Genomic DNA, 23,499 nt, shown 5'->3' with positions numbered 1-23,499 from the left:
ATTGTGCTGAGTAACGGGAATCTATGGCTGCTGTTCCTCAGCAACCATTCTACCAAAGGGGTGCATAATGTACAACAAAATAGGGGCAAAAGACAGGAAAATATAAAAGTTCCCAGTCTCCATCAGAGCCTCACTGGTACAGGCTCCTATCGTTCAGCAATACGTTGGCATTCTAGAGCACCGGCAGTAGAGCTTGCTCTGTCCTAATTTTGTATCCCACGACAATCACTATGGCATACCTCCACGGTATACTTCGATCTGCCCTATCTAATGTTCAAACAACTATCTAAAGTAAGCAGAAATCCTTCACCAAGCCCAATAGATCTCCGTTGGCACTATAACTCAGTACAACCTATCTTACGCAGTACATCCCTAATCTCTTTTCTCCTTGGATGCACTTTCCCTCAGCCGAGGGCACAAACAGTGCCTGGTGGCTCCAGGCACCAAATGGTCAACAAATAAGGGCTCCTGAACAGCTCGTATTTCCGGAGGAACAGCCGCATTCAACACATCTTCATTCTCCTTATCCGTTTGCATCCATTTCAGATGGGCACCACTAGGCTTTCCTGTTTTTCGTTTCTATTTTGGGTAAATTCTGAAGGTTTTTTTTCAGTGTTTTCAAATGATTTTAATACCTTACAAAAACAGTGGTTATCAGTGGTTACACATTTTTGCGCCATTAAAAACAACAGAAACAGTGTTTTTCCGGTGTTTATGGAACGTTTTTGCTTTATTATTGCTTGCTTTCTGCACTTATAGTGCGTGGTATATAGACAGTGCACGTACAGTGTATATGAGGTCCCTATACAGTTTTGCAAATCAAACTTATTGTAGTACACAATACAATACTTCTTCAATGAGACTTTGGTCATGTGCGCTTGCTTTTTCCTTCCCATGTAAACTTTTTTCTGTGAAAAGGCCCTCTCAACAGTGCCATTCGAGATGGGCAATGCCAAAACAGCCAGTACACAATTTGCTAACTCTGGCCACTGACATAGCTTTCCATGCCAATACTGGTCCACTTGAAGATTGCGATTCTCTGGGCAGGTTCTGCAACATTTGTGTTGAACTGGGCGCTTATACCCTCAGAGATATTGAAGCAGTAAAAAATGAACCAGCACTTTTGAAACTATGGAGAAAATTCCCATTTACGGAAGGGATCTGGAACTTGTACAGAGTACCACAGTGAGGTTTAATTGACATCAAATGCCATTGGTGGTGAAAGGACATTTCTATGCATCATTGCAAGCCATTTCTCAAACATTGTAAAATAAAACTTCCTGAATTGCTCTTCAACATTGCTTTGCTTACCAAGTGGCAAGCACTCTAACATGGAACATGTTGCAGTGCCAACGCCACTAAAAGTGTCGCCCAGCCTACTCTCAAGATGTTTCACATTCACTCAAATTATGCTAACACTTGGCAGACAAGGGTGTTGGCTGGCTCTAGCTTTTTTTATTATGTCCACTACAGCAGTTATGTTTTCTTGTAAAAATATAAGAATGCAGTAGTGTGTACTTTTTTTCACATCACTATCAATATACAACCAGATATCCTCACATTTCTGCCTTTGGCATCATCACTCAGCAAAATTCTGTAAACGGTTGCCACATGGATAATATGGTATTCACAGCCCCTTGGGCCATCAGCTAAGTGACACAGTTGGGATGACCCTTTCTTTGATGCCACACAAAGCACAAAATGAGAAATATTTGCGTTTTAGTTCCTGTGCATAACAAAGCAGTGCACCAGAATGGACTAAAAGTCAATAGCATTTTTTGTTAACTCGGAAGATTATAATGATGCTTTCAGCATACCATTTAACAAGTGGCAAGGATCTCTTACAGGGAAGCATTTCAGCTCAGGTATCGATTTTGACAGGCCATCACACAACTTTTTCATATGCATTGCTGAATCACTGCAAATACGAACAATATCACTCCTGTCTAAATTGAACCTGGAAAGAACCTTTTTGCAGCAGTATTCCAAGTGACACTGCGTTCCATGTCAAATATAATTTTGATGTTTCCTGATTCTCTAAAGTATATAAAATAATTAGTCAAGACCTAAAACATGCTTCTAAACTCTGCATCTTTAGACCAAAGACCGCAAAACTGAAAAAAACAAAAGGAAGAAACAATATTTTAGTGACATCCATAAACAACAAAACTCAAGCAGAATAATGTTAGCCCAGGCTTTCTTGCTGCTAGCTTGTATAACAAAGGTACATTTTATTAGCCCCTTCGGGAGGAAAAACAAATGACTCCTTCACTCTCCTTTTCCTTTCTTTGAATGGCATTTAGTTTGTGGTTGTGCAGGTGTTTTTTCAGTGTTTATATGTTTACACTTGTTAGGGCTATTTCCTTTTCAGTGGGGTTTTATCAGTTATTATAGGTTTAACCCTAAAACCGGACAGCATAGGCATCTCTAAAGGGAACAAACAGAGGCACTTGTTCGCACTTGGAGTCCCCAATTCTGTCCTGGACCCACTGGTCATAGGATAAGGGCAGAGACACCTTCTTGCAAAAGGTGGCATGCACCCAGTTCTTACGGCCAGCGTCCTTCACTGCGGTGAGCGTTGTTAGAAGTACCTGCTCTGGTCCCTTCCACTGTGGCTTCAAACTTTTCTTCCTCTGGAAATGTCTGTTCAGTACAAAGTCGCCAGGCTGGAAGTCTTGCCTGGGCCCCTCTGGTGTAACTGGCAGGGTGAATAGAACGCAAATTTTGAGTTAACTGGCCAAGATAATCAGGGGCATATTTTCAAGGACGGCATTTAAATTATCGCCGGTTTAGCGGCAGAAAACTGCCGCTAAAGTGGCGATAATGGGCTTGATAATATGCCCTGGAGAATTCCAATAGAAGCCCATGTTCACACCAGAACATGGACTTCTATTGGAATTCTCAAGGGCATATTAGCAAACCCATTATCGCCGCTTTAGCTGCAGTTTTCTGCCGCTAAACCGGCGATAATTTTTAACGCCGTCCTTGATAATATGCACCTCAATCAGCAATGGATACTCAATATCAGAGAACCGCTGAGGTTGTGGGACGCCCCAGACATTAGCCGGGCGTCTGAACACAACTTTGAACGGTGTCAACTCTGTCCTAGAATGTAGCATTGTTCTTGTTGACAAAAGAGCTAACGGTATAGCATCTGGCCACTTTAACCCTGTGGTCTCTTGAATGTTTGCCAATTTGAGCTTGGGAGTACCATTGTAATTCTCAACCAAACCTGATGACTGGGGATGATTGGCAGCATGGAGCTTTTGACTTATGTGTAAACCGTCACAAATCAATTGAATCACTTTTGCATTAATGTGACTTCCGTTATCACTCCAAAGCAAACGGGGCAAGCCGAAACAAGGAAAAAACTCCTTTAGGAGTACCTTTGCTGTCATAATGACTGTATTGTCTTTAGTGGGATAAGCCTTAACCTATTTACTGAATGCACATACAACCACCAAAACATACTTCAAATTATTGCATCTTTCTAGCTCTATATAGTCAAATTGGAGGACTTCAAAAGGAAAAGTATGTGGTGTAAAGTTGCCAAGTAGTTTAGGGGTACCCTTTCCAGGATTGTGCATCATGCACACCATACAGTACTTCACTAAATGTGCAGCTGTCTTAGGAATATTATTGTTCTGCCATACAGAGTCTAACAATTTGCAAATACCCTTAGCATTGATATGAGCTGGGCCGTGGGCCATCGTAACCACAGGGAAAACACATGCACTGGGCAACATCCATCTCTGCTTCACTGACTTATTAATCCAACATCCCTCATTCTTCAATTGTGCTGTACCCTCCTGCCACACTGCTAACTCTTCTACTATGGCTTCGCTTTGTATCTCCTTCCCATTCTCAAGGGTGTCCTCCAACATGGCAACCTCAGTCACCCACCTAGCCGGACTGACTACAAACATCCTTTTAATCTTTCTCCAGGCCGTCTCCTTAGCTATCTGATCTGCAAAAGTGTTTCCCCTACCTACATCATCGGTGACCTTCCAGTCAGCACTACAATTCACTCTGGCCAATTGCTTTGGGAGTGTCAAGGCAGACAAGAGCTTCAATATGAGGTGTCTGTGATGGAGTTTGGTACCATGGGAAGTAAGAAATCCTCTCTCAGCCCAGAGTCGCCCAAAGTTATGAGCGACCCCAAAGGCATACTGGCTGTCAGTATAAATATTGACAACCAGCCCCTCACTCAATTCACAAGCTCGAATAAGTGCAGCAAGCTCAGCAGCTTGAGCCGACTGATAAAGGACCTGCGATGTTTCTACTACTGTTCGCAGTGTGGTAATAGCATAAGCCACAGTTGTAGTGCCATCTGGTCATTTGAAACAAGAGCCATCGACATATAGTTCCCCTTGCGGGTCAGATAAGGGGAACATCAGTCAAGTCTACCCGTCCTTTCGTCGCCTCTTCCGTCCGGAAGATACAATCATGTTTGTCAACTTTATCACTCTCAGAAGGGAGGTGGAGTAATGTGGCTGAATTCAGAGCGGTACATCTTTTAATCGTAATATGTTTGAAAACAATGTCAATTCATGGCCAGTAAGACATGCACTAGTGAGGTGCTGTGTCTTTGTCTTATTCAAAAGCGTGTCCACCTCATGAGGTACCATAACTGTGAGGTCAGTATCCAGTACAAGCCCACAATTGTCTGATCAAAGTGGCCACGGCTGCGACCGTTCTTAGACAACTCGGGAGGGCTCTTGTGACTGGATGAAGGACGGCAGAGAAATAAGCACACGGCTGTTGCTTATCTCCAAATTTTTGTGTTAAAACAGAAAGCGCACAACCAGCCATCTCATAAACGTACAACACAAACAGTTTGCCATAATTACGAGTGCCAAGTACTGGAGCTGAACAAAGCGCAGTTTTCAATTGCTCAAAAGACTGCTGGCATTCAGGCGTCCAAGGCAAAGGCTCATACACTTCCTCCGTTGTTAAGGCAAGCAAGGGTATGATTTGTAGGGAGTTGCATAGGTATCCTCTGCCGACAGTATGAAGTGATACCTATAAAAGTGCGCACATCTATCTGAGACTGTGAAATAGGCCTTTTAACAATGGTACTGATGCCCTCAGGGGTCAACCTCCTACACTCCTTCGACAGTAGCTGACCTAAATGGGTGACCTCCTGTCGAAAATACTGAAATTTAGAAAGAGAAATGTTATGCCCATGCTGAGATAAATGTAGCAATAACTTAACTGCACTGTGTTCAGTATCAGAAGCAATAAGTAGATCGTCAACCTACTGCACCAATACATTACCTGTGGAAGCGAACGGGAATCCAATTGACCTTTTAATGCTTGGCTATAAATACTCGGACTCTCTGTATAGCCTTAAGGAGCTCGACAGAACCTGAAGCTCCTACCAGCTAAGGTGAACCCAATCAGATATCTACTATCCGGATGAATAGGAGTCTGGAAGAAAGCGTTTTTCAAATCAATAACAGAAAAGAAAGTAGCAATAGAAGGAATCATCGTCAAAAGGGTGGTAATATCAGGAACCACCGGAAACTGAGGAACCACTATTTTATTAACCTCACGCAAGTCGATCACAAAACGGTAAACATCTTCATGATCATCAGGGGAACCTGAGGGTACCCTTTAGAGAATCGGAAGAATTGGTCAATTGCAAATATTTGCAGACGTCTCTTCATCTACACATTTTTGTATCAATTACTGAATAATCTGTAAAAAGGCTTGTTCCCCCGCCTGAGGTATCTTATACTGAGGAATACGAGTTAAAACAGCATTGTTTTTTACTTGTATTGAAACTGGCAGTATGTGCAACAGTCCTACATCTGTATCACCTGTGACCCAAAAAGTGGGTGGCACCTCAGCAAATTCAACGGGAAGAGGGTGAGACAAACACTGTATAGTACACGCATTGGGGCCTATCGTCATATAAACACTGTCCAGGGAACAATAAATAGTAGCATGTAATTTCTTCAACAAATCCAAACCCATCAAATTCCCACCACAATTAGATGCAAACAAAAATGGAGAATCCACAGTAAAGGGACCAATAGTTAATGTAAGGGGTCTTGAAATGGGGCTCACAACCGTTATACAAAAACATTAGTATGGCCAGACTGACCCGCCCCAGGGACCATATTTCGAGAAACAGAACTTTTTGCCTCACCTGTATCCACCAAAAATTCCTTAGTCGAACCTTGCAGTTCTGCTGTTACATAAGGACCACGCTGGTCTACAGGTATCAGAACTGGTCCACCACTCTGTCCCTGGCTGTCCTAGCTGTAAGACATTCCTGTCAGTTCATACATATCATAGAGAGCACGGTAGTACTGCCCATCATGGGGGTCATCAAGTAATTATCATCAGAACAACCCTATGAGGCTGTAGCGTTCTGAACCTCTTTCAGCCCCACTAGCTCCACAACCCCATTCACGAGAACCACGTCCTCTAGGGACTACCACCTTCTGCAAAAGCACAAGACACTCGCTACAACAGTGACCCTCCTCCTTCCAATATGCACACTGATTTGGGTCCAAAGGTTTCGTATTCATCTGCATGCTAGTGCATGGAAACTGTCCGGCAGGACCACCACGTCCTCTACCATTCCCTCTGAATGCCTGTTGCAACAATACCTTTGTCTTTTAATCCTTATGCCTTTTCTCCATCCTCTCTTTCTCCTCCTGACCCCGATATTGAGCAATATTCAAAATAACAGAAGGGGAAGAGGTGGACCAGGTACTGTCAAAAGCCTGTAAACGAGTCGCAATTTCGGGAAGCAAATTAGAAACAAACCGATTAACAAACAACCGAACACCTCCCTCAATAGACACATCCTGTCCACTGTAATGCAAACATGTATCCTCGAACCAAATAAAAAAATCAGACACACTGTCTTCTTTCTTTTGGCGACAAGCCATTAACTTGTCCCAATCGACTCTCCTCCGCGGAATAAAAGAATGCATATATGTGACAATGCGGCCTGGCAAAGCAAGTATCTCTGCTCGGGGATTATCACCTGGCTTTCTTTCCTGATACCATGCATTAATTTGATCTCATGTGCCACCCAACTCCGCAGCATGATCCTGAGCATGAACCTGCCACCATGTATATCAAACGGGACAAGAAGACCAAAAAACATTTCAATATCAGCAAGAGTCATTACCGTCGAGGAGGCAGTTTCAGTCAGTTCTTTAATAATAAGCAGTAGGATTTTCACCTAGGGTCGGGCAAGTGAGTCTTAAGAGATAAAACCTCACTTATTTTCCACGGAGTATAAACCCATTGTTCTTGAAAACAGACTGCTACACCCGCTCGAATAACATTACCATGCTGGTCCGTTAGCTCTAGTATCTCTGGGTGATATACAGGATGAACCTCTCTCATCGGAAACTGGGATACCATGGTAGGACTCTTATCGTACAACCTGCACCTATAAGCAACCAATGTGGTAATGTTCCAAAAAAATTGGCCTGAATCTAAACCACTGGCATACACATGGTCTCTAATATCAAATAATATTTGTGGCCTGTCATTCCGAAAATGTTGCTGCCAAAGGCCAATCAACGTAGAGGACATATGTTTAAGAGCATGCTGCTGCACAAAGGGCTTATAATCTTTCATCACGCCCAAACATCCTACACGCTGTAAATGGGATTACGACCCCACCACGCACCCTGATTAGCTACCTGCTTCTCCTCATCCCCCACTGCAGATCCTACAAAAGGGCCCATATGCTCCTTAAATTTTGCCAAATCTCTATCCTCAAATCCACGTGTTGGTGTCTCCGTACCCAATAATGCTGGGAGATGAACCATTGAAGACGGAGAAGCAACAAAAGCACTGGGTAGGATAATCTCAGGTGGCTGTGCCAGGGGACAGAGAGCTGGAGATAGGGGTGCCGAAACAACAGGTGTACTTGATGTACTAACGGTCACAGTTGCCATGGACAGCAAAGGCAAAGAAGGAGGAGGAGAAGCCGAATGACAGCAGTAGACACAGGGACAGTGGGAACAACTGTAACAGGTGGCTGTGATGGCACAGGGACAGTGGGATATATGGGGGCAGGTGTGGGTGTCTAACAATTCTTTCACAAAAGTATCATTTTCCTCTTGAGCCACATACGATTTATCAATATGCAATCGAAACCTCCTATCCTCACATTCAACTCCCTTTTCTTGCTTTTCTTTATCATATGCTACAGCTTTCTGAGTCAATGTCTGCACTCTCCCCTTTCGTGCATCCTTTTCCACCTTCAATGGTCTCTGTTTAGCATCTTTCTGCCATGTTCTGAGAGAATCATACATAGACTGTCTACTCCGCCTCTTAAATAACTGTTCCTGTAAGAACCCAATCTTTTGTTCATCAAATGTGCCCATCAACGGCCACTGCAACTCGGCATTGTCCCTCATATATTTATGCCACAACGTACTAAAGTGCCTTCTAGAGGTGCCGGCTGAGCTTCTTCCAATCGAGCATCTGCAGAACAATAGCAATAGCACAAAAAAAACAGCTTACTGACAGTAGGCATCCTAAAAAAGCAAGTTCACTATTTATGCCTGGCAAAGCAATTGCAAATGCTTTTGTCCCCAAAACTTTGTAAACCTGGAATTGTGCCAAATCCATGGTCGGATCCACAAAAACACCCATGCTCCACCAATGGCTCCCCATTTCAAGGTCAAAATGTAATGTAACGCAGCACAAGCAGCTATGTTGCATTACATTTCTATACAAAGCCACGCACAGCAGCCTAAATGAACTCTCCTGTGGCTTTGCAAATCAAACTGAAGCCTTTGTGTTGTCCTTGTGTTGTCGTCTGCAGCAGAAGGACAACACAAAGGCTTAGTACATTTGAGCCTTAATTTTTAGGGTTTTTTTTGTCCAGTGGTTGGCTATTGTTAGACCTGAAATCCTTTGCATGTTACTCCCCTCACATGTTTTGCCTTCACTCCCAGGACAAGGCATCTGATAATTTAAAGGTAGGCCATGATTGGTCATGTTTTACGTGTCCTGGCAGTGAAAAACTCCTAAAGTCTTTTTTTCTCTACTGTAAGGTCTATCTCTTCAATATCCTGACACTGGGTTGCCTTATTATATATAATGAGTGCTAAATTCAGATTAGGAGCAGATAGAGATATGGTGCCTGATTCACAAAGGTAAATTTACACGTTTGTGCAAGTTTACTCTTTTTACTATTCACAAAACTGCACTTTAATAGCAACTTTATGACTGTATAGTCAGCAGCCGGGACTCACAACTTGACACATAAAAATTGAGGGCAGGCATATTTTTTAAATGCAAAATCCTCTTTATTGGTGAATTTTGATTTTAAGATAGAATTCTGAAAATGCCATTTTAGAAAATTAACAAAACCAAGATGATGGATGGAAAGCTTAAATTAATCTCAGTCAATGCGAATTGCTCGGGTTCGCATCCAAATCCATTGCTTTTTGCCAACCATGCCACCTCACTTTGGCAGTTTGGGCTGCACTGTTCCCATTGGAGCAGGGTCAAGACTGATTTCCTTTTAGCTGGGTCCAAATCGAGGTATGCAAAATCATGATGGACAAGGATGCTGTAATTGATAGTGGCTGAGATTAATTCAAGCATTCCATTCATCACTTTTCATGCACTTTAGCATGTCACACCAAGTGGAACGGGTATGCCCAGACGTAGGCCCCGTACACACTGTTTCACTGGAACCAAGCTATAACCGGCTGATGGGCCCATAATAAGGGCAAAACCGGTCCTGCGTTGCTTGTGTTCCGGATCCATGAGGACCAGGTTTGGTAGCTCAGCCGGACTATTCCCATTGGAATAGGATCAAGACTGATTTGCATATAGCTGGATCCCAACTGAAGTGGCATGCTGTGCAAATTAGCAATGTATGGGGATGTGGCCCCAAGTAAATACCAGTGACTGAGATTATTTCAAGCTTTCCATCCATCACTTTTTCTGTACTTTAGTATGTCGCCCTAAGTCGCCCTAAGTCGCCCTAAGTGGGACAGGTATGCCCAAATGTGGGTCCCGTGCACACTGTGTTGTAGAACCAAGACATAGCCAGCTGATGAGCCCATAACAAGAGTGAAATCAGTCCTGGGTTGCTTGTGTTCCGGTTCAGAGAGGACCTGACTTGACAGTTCGGGCTGGACTGGTCACATTGAAGCAGAGTCAAGATGTATTTGCATATAGCTGGGTCCAAGCATGAGGTGGCATGGTGTGCAAAATAACAATGGGCTGGAATGCTGCCTTAAATAATTGCCAGTGCCTGGGATTCATTCAAGCATTCCATCCATCACTTTTTGTGAACTTTTAGAAAGTTGGCATTTTCTTGTCCATCGTTGCATCCCTGTCAGTGTCCTGGGTCACATTTCTGTGAATGGCTTTGCTTTTGAGATTTGTGTATTGATCCCAGACAGTGAGACAAAGGAAACTTAGGGGCATATTATCAATGACGCCGTTAAAATTATCGCCGGTTTAGCGGCAGAAAACTGCCACTAAAGCGGCGATAATGGACTTGAAAATATGCCCTGGAGAATTCCAATAGAAGCCCATGTTCACACCAGAACATGGGCTTCTATTGGAATTCTCAAGGGCATATTATCAAGCCCATTATCGCCGCTTTAGAGGCAGTTTTCTGCCGCTAAACCGGCAATAAATTTCAACGCCGTCCTTGATAATCTGCCCCTTAGTTGTGAGGTCTCCTTGAAACTGCCCAGTTGACCAACTCCATCTGTTCCTGCCTGGAACTGCCTTAGCCCTGCTGCTGGACTCTGCTGGAGTGAGTCCTAAAATGTTCGGCCCGCAACGAATGTGCTTAGTTCACAATAGATAATTCAGATCACGCCTAAAATATCCTTTTAGTATATGATCATACAACCATATACTTCACTTTTTTAGTACCCATTTATACTATATAAATATATCCTAAACTGAAAATATATAATGGATAAGAAAACGCATGGCCACTTAGCATGTCCCTACTTAGTGATAACATCCAGTCTATTAGGGACCCCATACCATCTTCATTGGAGCTGATAGTTCTGTTTAAGCCCCACATATCTATTTACATACCTATGGACTCACATCTATCTATTTTCCTTTTAAGACAATATATGTATCCCGTCCAGAATTTATTTTCTCCTGATTTGTATTGTACATCCACAACATCGTAATCGGATGTTGACATACATAATAGTTACATGTCAACTGTTGCTATATATGTGAGTTCATAAGTATATAAACATCGACTCCACTATTAATAGATTCTCATTTACAGTATCTATTTTACTATATAATATTGACGCTTTTGAAGGTAATTGTGGTTATTTCAAAAATGCATTAATGCCACTTTTTTCGAAATCTCTTCGTTGCATTTATCGAATCCACAATGATCGTATGATTTCACGCATTTATTAACATCAAAACCCTATACTCAAGTCTTTCTTTGCTTTCTATATTCGCTTAAACAATAGACCAATAAGCAACACGAACACATGTCTCGTTACGTGCCCTGCGCAAACGATACATGTGATCCCATTATCCAATTAGCTGTTTCTATTTAAACAGATCAGCTACACTGCCGGGTTGTTTACGCTACATCCACGTACGCCATACCCAGGATCTGATGTAATCGAGATATTTATCTTTATCCGGTAAGCACAGTTTTGACCCTTTCCATTTAAACTCCTGATATTTTTCACGTAAATGTAAATTGATACTTGTATAGCGCACTACTCACCCGCAAGGGTCTCAAGGTGCTTGTACGAATACCGCTGTGGAACCCATCCTGGCTTTCCCTGTGAGGCGTCCACTCCTGGGCACCCCCAAGGTGGAGGCCAGGCATCCTTAGCGTTGTGGAGATTAAGCAAGCTATTGCCCAGAGTTGCAGAGTGGGACTTCATGATTGGAATGGCACCGAGGCGTGAAATATCAGGTCCATGGAATTTTGAGCCCAAGACCCGCCGAGGCGGGGAATTGAACCCTGGTCCCAGGCTAGACCTCTGCATCAGGGTCTGCCGCTCTAATCATTGAGCCACACTTCTCCACTTCTTTCACGTCTATCATATTGACATTTCCCCTCTTTTTTTTACATTATACCCACAAGGTCACTTAGACAAGACCTATCCTCGAACTCTGTTTTTACGAAAACCCCGCATCCGTTCTATTTTTGAAGGTAAAAATGAGACCGCACCAAGGCCTTTTGCCTGCATCATAAATCCCATGATGATTATTTTTAATTAGGCTTCCATTTACGTAACACGAATAGAAGTTTTCATTTAAAAACATTATCAGTTTTTCCCTATTAGTTCATAGATAGGAAGACAGAGTTTTATATTTTACCGAGAACAAACTTGACCTGTTATTTGTCTCATCACCTGTATCTTTAATATTTCAGAGATACCTTAATACTCAGGCACAGTGTTCGTCAATATATACTTAATAAGTACCTCCTTTTTATTTTTCCTGAAATTTCATTTACAGATTTTAACTTAACAAAAACAAATCTGAAAGAGAAGTTCCTTCCTTCAGTTCCCTGTCAAAGAGACTATCCTGTTTTACTTAAGTAGGTCATATTGTATCTATATAGATCATTTATATATTATAAAGATAATACATGACAGAACATCTTATTAAATTAATCCCTATGCTATGTTTACACTCCATAGTGCGATATACATTTACTGCATCCTACGGTTTTCGTTCAGAGGATCACGTCTATATATAACAAGAGATAAGTAAGCATCATACGTTACATATTTAAAGATTACAAAGATAATTTCACCTACAGCATCCTATTAATTTAATTATATTATCATGTTTATATTTCACAGAACGAGATCCATTTACGGTACCCTTAAGTTCCTAATCAGAAGATTACGTCCACATATAAAATAAGAGAAGTAAGCATCATGTGTCTCAGTCTCATGAATAGGCTCTTTCCATAAATACACTGGTGATTTAGTGGAACAAAGAATGAGCAAAACAGGGAATTTGGTCTATCTTTGCACGCTTCTATCTAACTTCTTTTTCTGTTCATGCACTTATTTAAAGTGTCTGATTATATGTATAAATATCACGTATATGTTAGACTCTGAAATTTTAATTTGTAAATCTCTTAAATTTTAGCAGACAGCAACACAGCTTTTCGAAATTCAAATGTAATGAGATTTATTGTCCTATACTGCTGGAATGAGTTTTTAAATACTGTTTTAATTAAATTTTAGGTGTATTGTGGCTACTCCTGACGAAGGCACTCACGTGCCGAAACGCGCGTCGAAGAAACCTAATTCTGCCACCTCTGTATTTTAATAGATCCATTGATGTCATTAGAAGATTCTATTTCTGTCATCGTTGTAATTTTATTAGATTTTTTGGTGACATTAGATCATGTATTTTTAAAAATATGTCATTGTATATGTTTTCCTAATTAAATTTGTAATTTTTTTATCATTTGTTTGCTTATCTCATTTCCTGTACTGATTTGTTGTTTTGATAACCCCACATTGCCTGGGAACTATATTTTCCACTGTGTGAGTCCTAAAATGGCAAGAGGTACTCCCCACTTCCTGTGTCCTTGGCTGGCATTAGTGAGAGCTCCCCCGCAAGAAAAAGGTGGAAATCCTGAAGTTTGGGCTCATTGCGAATGGGTCAGTTTGCGTCACAACTCTGCTGCAAGCAACACCCGGCAATGCGAAGCTCCAGTAAAACCTGCTCTTTTCCAATACCAATAACACAAGACCTGTACTTTGACCTACAACAACGACAGCACGGCGTGACTGTCAATGCAACGCTTCAGTGATGACCAGCTCTTCGCACTATAGCAATGACCTTCCGCAACCCTCAAACTGCTCTTCATGCCAAAAGCCTTCTCATGGCTCCATCCAAAGTGAGCAGAACACGCTGGATTTAGGAAGATAATTCCTCAGTGGGACTAACCCAGTCCCTGTATCGGACTCGTGCTTTCTTCCTGGTTGGTCTTGTGACTTTCCCCTGGTCTAGCAGCCCAGCCACTAGATACTCGCAAATGGTGCTTTCGGCATCTTGGTGCTATTTGCAATAAAAACTTTCAAAGTCAATATCTCCTGTTCTGCTGATTGGATTTGTCAAACTGGTATCGCCTTATTTATGAAAAATTACTGTACTTTTCTGAATTGGTTTGGGATTTTTTGAGTGTTGTGGTTTCACTTTATTACTGTTTGTGTGCTATGTAAATGCTTTACGCATTGCCTCTAAGTTAAGCCTGACTGCTTTGTGGCAACCTATCTGAGAGTTAAGAAAAAGTTAATTTTAGTCACTTTTGTGGTTCACTGTGACATGGATTATAGTTGTTGTCTGAGTTGTCTGAGTGGGGCTTACACCGGTCTCAACTAACAACCCACTTACAGCTATACATGTTATTTTTGTTCTTTTTCTTTCTGTAGCATATTTTGGTAATCAAGGCCAGCCTTTAGCACGTGCAAGCTGGGCCCATGCCAAGGAGGCAGACCTGGTGTCCGAAGCCTTCATCCGACTTGGCTGTTTCAGGAGGCTGTTGGTGTCCGAGTCAGCATTTTGATTGCTTTTTTACTCCTGGCTCTCTTTTCTTCTTCCTCATTCACCTTCCCCTATCCCTACCAGCTTGAGCTCCCCCCCCCCTGTAAAGTACATGGAGGGGAGGGGTCCAGGCCCTCAGTTCGGAGCTCTCTGGCTGGTGGCCGCTGCAAGTGCACAGTGCTGGAGGTGGCCCCCTGGAGTTCGCCCCACCCCGGGCTAATGTTACGCCTTTGCCTACCATTCTTCTCCTTCTAATATACAGACAGTAAATTGAGAAAGAACCGGAGTGGCTGCCAAATTTGGTTTCGCCCAGGGCGCTCTCTGAGCAAAGGGCAGCTCTGTTCTTAACAACACATTAAACAACTCAGTAGCTTGCCAGGACTAGATCTACTTGTTTTAGCACTGCTTGCTGTGTGTGCTGTTTTCCATTTCAGTGGGTAAAGGTTTGAATACAAACACCCTTCTTTCCCCTCAGCTTTAAGTGGGCATGAAAAGGGCGGGGCTTATGAATCATGCACCTGGTCTGTAGCGCTGGGGTGCAACCAGCGACTCATTGAGAAAGCCTGCGCTGTAGTTTGAGTGCCAACAAGTGACTGCAGACAGCAGACGGTTTTTACAACACCGCCGCCGGACACATGGCAACTTCTGGAAAAGTAAGTAAAACATTCTCGGTGGAACAGATGATTTACCTAAATCAAGTCGAGAGGAAAAACGCGAACTTGCATATTACAGGGATTGTAACAACTGATATAGTATGATGGGCTTCTGGGCACTTTCCTGTGATTCGCTTTGCGCTCGCTATTCACCTCCTGGTGGATTTTGCCTGCGCACACAATTCTTTCTTGAAATGCGTAATTGCATTCTTAGAAGCATGATGAATTGTCGCGCACCAGTTTGCTTTTTAATGAGCAAACGTTCGTAGGCGACCAAATGACACCTCTGTGTGCCATACTGAAAGAAAACACCTGCATAAATCATTTATGGAATATTTGCAAATAGACTGTGCGACATTTACACTTGTTTCAAAGTTTAGTGAGGAAAAACAGTTACTTACTTTTCCAGTTACCCCCAACAGTGCCAAAAATCATCTCTCCCGAAGTGCAACATTGAGTTCATATTTTCATGATTAGTCACTTACCTATAAACAATTATTCTATCTATTAGTCTATAACTGTCTGTCTGCTAAAAGGTTGGCAGAGCCGGGAAAAGTGACGATGTTGTGCCAATCTGCAAAATATTGTTTGTGTCAAATATTGCAAAGCGTGTTGACTGGTATCTATCTCTTAATGTAGTTTATTTAAATAAAGATCAAGGGGCATATTTAAGAAGGAAGTTGCGTCGCGTTTGCACCACGCAACATGCGTGGTGAAAGCGTAACACAAGCCCAAACTGCGATTTACGAAGCCATGCAAGGCCACCTTGTGAATGCTTTGCAAGTTAATGTCGTTTTTAAAAGCTTCGATCGCTTAAACTGAGGGGCCTATTTACAAGCTGGTTTGCGTCCCTCCTGCACCACACAACATAGTGCAAGAGCAACGCAAACCCTAAGTTAGATTTATGAAGTCACGCAAGGCCACTTTGCATGGCCCTGTGTACCTTCATAAATCTGGAGTAAGGCACTGCGTTGCCTTACTCTGCTCTGTGAAGGCGTATTTATTGCCTTCAATATGGCGAATTCCTGCCCTTTCCCTGTCATGCAGTGCCGTGGAGCTAGCTAGGTGACTTGCTGCGCTGCATGACTTTTGCATAAATAGGCCATAATGTGTGAAAGTGGAGAATGTAAAACAAGCATTGACAAAGCTAACAGGTCTCATCTTTTGCACTTATTTATTTTGCCAATTATATTGTGCAGCATGACCAAAGGAAAAAAAGAAAAAAGAAAGAGGCAAGATGACACAACCATGTCAATTTGTAGACAAGGGCATGCATGCACCTACAAAATTGCATGCATCTTTTGCTTTTTATTCACCATCCCAGACGGGTCACTGAATGTAAAAAACAGCACAAAAGTATTTTTTTAAAATCAACTGAGCAGCAGGTCGCTAGTGGATTTGGAACCAATACGGAGGGTGAAGGGAGAAGCAGATGACAGAACTACACAGGAACAAAGGGGGGATTCACATGGGTGAGAGAGAGAATGAGGGGTGGCAAAGAAGCACATGAGCAAGAAAGAGCAAAAGGAGTGTGGGGCGGGGTGAAGAAGCACACAGGACTGCAAGATCAATGTGGAGTGTGGATGGTAAAGAAGCACCCAGGTGAGAGAGACCAACATGAGTTCAGGAGGGAGAGGAATCACACGAGCGAGAGAGAGGACCATGAGTACAGGTGGGGGAGAGAAACACACGGTCGAAAGATGAACATGAGCACAGGGCGATGTGAGAAGAACACGGACGACAGAGAACAACATGGAGCGCAGGGGATGACAAAAAGTAATACGGAGTACAGGGTAGAGAAGCACACAAGGGAGTGAGCTTGAAAGCACATGCTCTGGAGTGCTTAAGCAAAAAGAAAAAAAATGTCCAATAAAATTAAGAGAAGCAAATTAGAGATATGGTAAAGTGGCTAGATTCTAGGGGAGGGAACAACACAAGGTTGACAAATTGAAACACAGTAATCCATTGAATAAAAAGTAAAAGAAGTGAGAGTGATAATAAAGCCAACCAATGGTAAGCAGCAGGCTCGCTGTAACCTCTTGGGAAGCTCTCGGAAAGCTCACAATAGTAGTTTTTTCAACCAGACGACTGTGCAGCCTTTTAGGCACGACCTGAAAATTGCTTTGGCAAACCCAATAGGTCTGAATTTAATGTGCTAACACATACAGAGTAAGTACATTGCACTCAGACAAATAAATGAGAGGACTTTGATCCAGTTCTTTTTATGTTAGTCAACCAAATGTCAGATGGCAATTAATTCTTCATTATTGTCCTTGTTTACTTTCTATCACATAGAAAGAAAGGGCTATAACGAAGGTTGACAGAACACACAAGAGCCATCGGGTTTACAAAGTTAAGAATTAGGCTGAATGTGTAAACACCAGAACTGAAAAAGTTTGGTTTCACTCAATCACCAAAGGTGACATGCTTCATCATTGGAGAACCCACTCGCACAATGAAGCCTAGTCAAGGTGCGGGCTACACAACCTCCTGCATGAGAGGGAGGAGCTCAGGAATGTTTTATATGCTAGGGGGTAATCACTAAATTCCCAATGAGTGGTTGATAGTGTGGTGAGGGACACAGTGAATGTGGTGTAGAGAATTAAAACTGGCTACAGGGTTTGCCACATAACTTTATTCAGGCTACCATGTGCTAGGATTAAAAACATAGAATGCGACAGGAGGCTTTAAACCCAGTCGTATTTAAAGATCAACTCACTCATTGTGTCACCCACACAAGTAGCCTTTCAGACCTGTCTCTGGCCTGCCACTGCAGTGCCCTTGCGCAGTTTACTGCCACTTCGACTTGCCATTGTAAACTACATGCAAAGTCTCATACACTCCTTTTATTACATTTAAGCCACCCCTGTAAATGTAATTAAATGGTATGACATGTACCAGTATATTTTGCATGTCTTGGTAGAGACAAACAGCCTATTTAATTTTTAACTACTGTAAGGCCACCTCTCTCATAGGCCAGCATTGGAAATTCCTTAATACACGTTCAAGCTGTAATTCAGAATCAGATGGGAGAAGCTTTCTCATGTTTGATAGGTTTGGAATGTTAATGATAAATCCTCCTTACTGCTGAAGTCGGATTTAACAATACTGTTTTAGAAATACCTCTTTTAGAAAGTGGACATTTCTCTGTACTTACTGCTCTTTGTGCCTGAGAGCTTGGAGAGGCTCTGTATTGGACAGAATACACATCTGCGCTGCGTGACAGCCACACGTTGTGCACTCCACAGGAAGGTGAGGCTCATCTGCATTCTGAGCTTCATGTGAATTCATCTTCATTCTAACAGCTAGGGCGGTCGACCTCAAATCTGGGGAACTGGGTTCGAGTCTCGGGAATGACACTGAACATCCTGTGATTCTGGGCAAGTCACTTAATCTCCCCGTGCCTAACAAAAATGAATGTGTCCTCATGTAATGCAACTGGTGCTATGTAAAGTGCTCTGATACTCGATTCGGGTCAAGTTCGCGCTATATCAAAATCTGTAAAAAAAAAAAATCTTCCTTGGCAGGGAGGAATGGAAGGAGCTGACACTTACACTTCAATAATTAGTGTCCTGTACACACACCGCCCTAGGTTAGCCTGGCAGACCAGACTATGTTAAAAGGGACCCTTGTGCACTTCTGAGAGTTTCTTTGAAGTTACTCCCTACAACAAAGACACTTTGGGGTATAAGTATTGGGAATCTGACCCCATAAAATCAGACACTTCTGGATCTTAAACTGAACATTTTGTCTTTTGCCTCTCATTTTTGCAGATTTGTTTTGTTGGCTTAAGGACTCTGAGCACTTTACCAGTGCAAAAGTGATTGTGCTTCTCCCCTAAATGTGATGACATTGATGTATACCTGATTGGCATATCTGTTGTACTTGTAAGTCCCTTGTTAATTGGTATACTATATACCCAGGGCATGTAATTCAAATGCCAGGAGTGGGCCTGCAGCACTCATTGTGTCATCCACACAAGTTACCTTTCAAACTTGTCTCAGGCCTGCCACTGCAGTTTACTGCCACTTCGACTTGGCATTTTAAACTACTTGCCAAGCCTTAAACTCTCCTTTTATTACATGTTAGTCACCCCTGTAAATGTAAGTAAAAGGTAGTAAATGTAGCAGTATGTTTTGCATGTCCTGGTAGTGACAAACACCCTATTTAATTTTTCACTGCTGTGAGGCAACCCCCCCTCATAGGCCAGCATTGGGAATTCCTTAATACAAATGTAAGCTGTAACTTCTAATCAGAGAAGAGAAGCTTTTTCATTTTTGATATGTTTGGAATGGTAATGATAAATCCTCCTTACTGGTGAAGTTGGATTTAGATAACTATTTTAGAAATGCAACTTTTAGAAAGTGGACATTTCTCTGTACTTACTGCTCTTTGTGCCTGACAGCCTGTCTCCAATACACATCAGGGCTGCGTGACAGCTACACTTTGTGCATTTCCACAGGAAGCTGAGGCTCATCTGCATTCTGAGCATTCATTTGCTTTCATCTGCATTCTGATGGATCTTCCTGGGCAGGGACGGATGGAAGGGGCTGATACTTACATTTCAATAGTTAGTGTCCTGTCCACACACAATTTTGTAAAATACGACAGGAGTATAACCCATAAACCACGTTGAGAAGTGGGTAGATGCAAGAGAAATAACAACAATATCTCAACTGGTATAATTATGGAAGACAGTTAGAAATGCATGTCAAATACATTGCAGCAAAGAAAGAGGAAGACTCTAGGTAAAAATTTGTTTGGAAGGTGCACTGGGCATCATATATTTTCTAAACATAATCAAGTACAGTTGTAGCAGCACTGTAAGCAAAGAATTGCATAAAAACAACCCAAAATTGAACTGGGTGCTTAATTGTGTAAGTGACACATCAAGTGGCGACGCAAGTGACAATGTGTATTCAGCGGAAAAAGGTGCAAAATGAGATAATATATACAGTGAATAATGACAATTGTTTGATGGAACCAAAACGTATAGTGCTCTATTATTTGCGCTGAGCGGTCGACGACGTTTCGATCCTTTAACTCAGGATCATCTTCAGGACCGGGTTGTTGGTTTAAAGCGGTGCTGGAAAGGACACGGTTCCGTGTCCAAGTCAGTTGAGTGGTGGTCAGAGTACTTCGGACTCCAGATAGGATGTCCTGGAAGAACACGCCGGGACGCGTGTTGAGGTAGATGCCGGGTGAGAGTCAGGCATCTGGAAGTGGTGAGGGCGAGAATTCAACCAGTCATCGGGGCACCGCGGATCGGTGCCGGAGGTGGATAGCTGGGAGTACACACCGGGATGTGTGTATGAGTGGAAGCCGTGTAACAGTCAGGCATCGGCAAGGGGCGATCGCGGGAAAAGAATGAGCCCGTCTAAGGGGAACCACGTTCGGATCCGGAGGGGAAGAGTTTGGATGCAGGAATTAATCCCATCGAACAGGGGTGCCGGTGCTGTAGACTCTCCGCTGCGACTGAGTGCAGGTGTCTACACACAAAGCACTGGTTCACCCCCCAGGATTAGCCTGTTGGACAGGACTAGGTTAAAATGGATCCTTGTGCACTTCAGAGAGCTACTTTAAAGTCACACCCTGTGACAAAGGTACTTTTGGGTATGAGTACTGGGTCTCTGACCCCATGAAATCAGACACTTCTGAATTTTGAACTGAACCTCTGTCAGAAGGACTGCTGTGCTGCATAAAGCCCTCAACTGGATTGTTTTTCTGGAAGCACTCCTTTTCTGCTTGTTGTCCTGCTGCCTGCTGCTCCCTGACTCTGCTGAAAGGACTCTGCTTTACCTCCAAGTGATCTCCAAGGGCTTGTTGTCTTGCCTCCTGATTTCTGAAGTTTCAGAGACACAAAAGGCTTTCTAAAGTTCTGCTGGTGCTCCAGGACTCTGCCTTTTGTGAGTCCTGCCCATGCTTGGGGTGTTCCCCTTCAAGTACTGGGCCTCAGAAGTGGGTTCTGCAGCAGGTTTGATAAAAAAACGATGCATACCATCGACTGCATGACAAATTCCGGCTCATTGCCCTCTGACGCCGATGCAGAGGCTGCCTGACAATAGTCGTTCTACAGCCTGTGCGGCTCAACAACGATACATTGAATTCAATTCAACAGGACTCGAAGACGACGCATGACCCTCTTTGTAGGGCTTGACAACAACGCAGTAGTCTCTCAACGTCGACAAAATGCTCCATCTGAGGTATTTTTTCAGCAGGACCTGTCTGGGTCCTGTTGCCGGCCTGCTGTGGATCACGGTTGGCCTGAACTTTGGATTTGTGCCAGTCCATTGTGACCTGAAGTACCCTTTTGACCGCTAGTGACTTCTAATTGCTATTTTTGATTTAATCTTTAAAAATTCATATCTCGACTTCTGCCTATTGTTTTTTTGTAATTTTGGTCTCATTTTGCTCAGTTAAATATTCTCTATGTCTCTAAACCTGTCTGAAATATTTTTGTGTTGTATTCATTGAGTTACTGTGTGTGTGTGTTGCACAAACACTTTACAAAGTGCCTTTTCACATACAATTGACTACTCTGTGCCAAGCTACCAGAGGGTAGCACATGTTATCTAATTGTGTATCTAGCTTACCCTGACTAGAGTGGTGTTACTGTGGGTCTGGATGCATACTTCAGCAAAACAGCAATGCCTTTTCTAACAATGAAGCCAACTACATTCTAATTTAGCCAGCCTCTAGTAGTAATTCTAATTTAGCCAGCCTCTAGTAGTAAGTACATTTTGCAGCTCTTCAAAACATCTTCTGCATTTAAGACCAGTAAACAGAGCAAATTACAAACCAACATGGACCCCGAGAGCATGGCATAGATGATTCATTGTGTTCCTAAGATGTAGAAATGTGGATGTGTGACTGTGTGCTTCAGTGAGTATGTATTCAACTATAGGGAATTCAGATTGTTGCTAACTGAACACTTCACTTACCTGTCAACATATCCCCATCAGTGGTTAAGAAACTAAATACATAAACGAGGAAACTAATTGGAATATTAAATAACTCCCAGTAGAGTGACATTGCAATGTTTGAAAACACCTTGTCCTGTAGAGGACATCGTCACACACAACATCACAAGAAGTGACATAAAGTATAACCAGAGAAAAGTACAGAATGAGTAGAGTTAGGGAAACCAAATTCCTAACCAGAGAGTCTTGAGAAAAGAAATTGACCAGAACTGTCGATTTTGTAATCGGCATGGGCAACAGTTGATTGTTGTGCTACTTGTCAGACTACCCCTAGCATGGGACAATGGAATAGAGAAAGAAACTAGACATGCATGTGCAATTATTCTGCTGACTGCTTAGTTAGGGCAAAAACAGAATGAAGAAGGCTATAGTGCAACATAAATAGACGGTCAGTTGAAATCACTTGGAATCTACATTTTTTACCATTGAAGGAAGTATTTTATTCACCACCTCCTCATGGTCAACTACTCATCCCCAACAATTCTAGCACATTTACACACATTGAATATAGACGATATAGTAGCGGAATGAAAATTGCACATTTATTATGCTTCTAATAAAAACATATTCTATGAAAATGAACTCCTGCAATATAAAAAGGCCGTCCAACCATCTGGCATGGATTTTTATTGGAATCCCCTTCTACTGCAAATAATAAACAACAAGTAAGCTTTAAATCTATAAATGAGCTTTCCAATAATCCTAATCCTATCCCATACACCATGTCTATTTAAATATTCTGCAATAAAATCTCCATTTTGTCATGGAAATTCCAACCTGCATCACTAACATTATACAAGGAAATCATCCTCAATCCTCAGATAATAAACAACCTGACAGAAATGTTATAGTTTATATCACAAACTCAACTTCCTCAGTAGTTGAACAAGCAATTCCTCAATCTCTTGAGCAATTTAAATGACCATCTATCAATTATTTTATCTTAAAGTAATCGAAACCTGGAAATCAGGTATCCAAGAGGATCGGATCCCAAGTAAATTGCTTTATAAGGGTATCACAGATCTCAACCACACCCTCTATAAAATGATCAATGGCTCATTAAGATATGGTACTCTTTCTTCAGGCATTGTGAGACCTCTATTGAAAAAACCTAATCATGATACTGAAGATCCATACAACTACCATCCAATTACTCTTCATCATGTGGTAACCAAAATCCCAGAAACAATTTTGAGAAGTCAGCTGTTCTCCTACTTGGAACACTATTCCATCCTAAATGATGTCTAGGTAGGATTTACAGAAGCACTGAATCGTCAATGCTTGTGGCTGTAAATGACTTTGAATAGTTGAAAACTGTATTTTCACAGTGCCTTGATTCTTCTCGA

The 23,499-nt window shown here is 42.3% G+C and overlaps 1 protein-coding gene and 1 long non-coding RNA gene across 2 annotated transcripts in view; both read left to right on the top strand.

Moving 5' to 3' along the window:
- Positions 1-11,528: 11,528 nt before the first annotated feature.
- Positions 11,529-14,063, top strand: LOC146866269 (uncharacterized). The gene is made up of 5 exons (XR_014976779.1): positions 11,529-11,639; positions 12,469-12,550; positions 12,654-12,722; positions 12,819-12,887; positions 13,212-14,063. It is a non-coding gene; the product is annotated as an uncharacterized LOC146866269 (long non-coding RNA).
- An 807-nt stretch (positions 14,064-14,870) lies between these two features.
- The window catches only part of LOC146866268 (alcohol dehydrogenase 1-like), a 355,353-nt gene continuing 346,724 nt past the window's right edge, over positions 14,871-23,499 (top strand). The window contains exon 1 of the mRNA XM_085635163.1: positions 14,871-15,173. Coding sequence (XP_085491289.1) covers positions 15,156-15,173 — 18 coding nt within the window. The 5' untranslated portion in view covers positions 14,871-15,155. The remainder of the gene's footprint in view (positions 15,174-23,499) is intronic.

The sequence above is a fragment of the Triturus cristatus genome, chromosome 2_1, assembly GCF_964204655.1.
Source record: "Triturus cristatus chromosome 2_1, aTriCri1.1, whole genome shotgun sequence".
NCBI classification, from domain to species: domain Eukaryota; kingdom Metazoa; phylum Chordata; class Amphibia; order Caudata; family Salamandridae; genus Triturus; species Triturus cristatus.
This window is presented reverse-complemented; position numbering and strand designations above follow the sequence as displayed.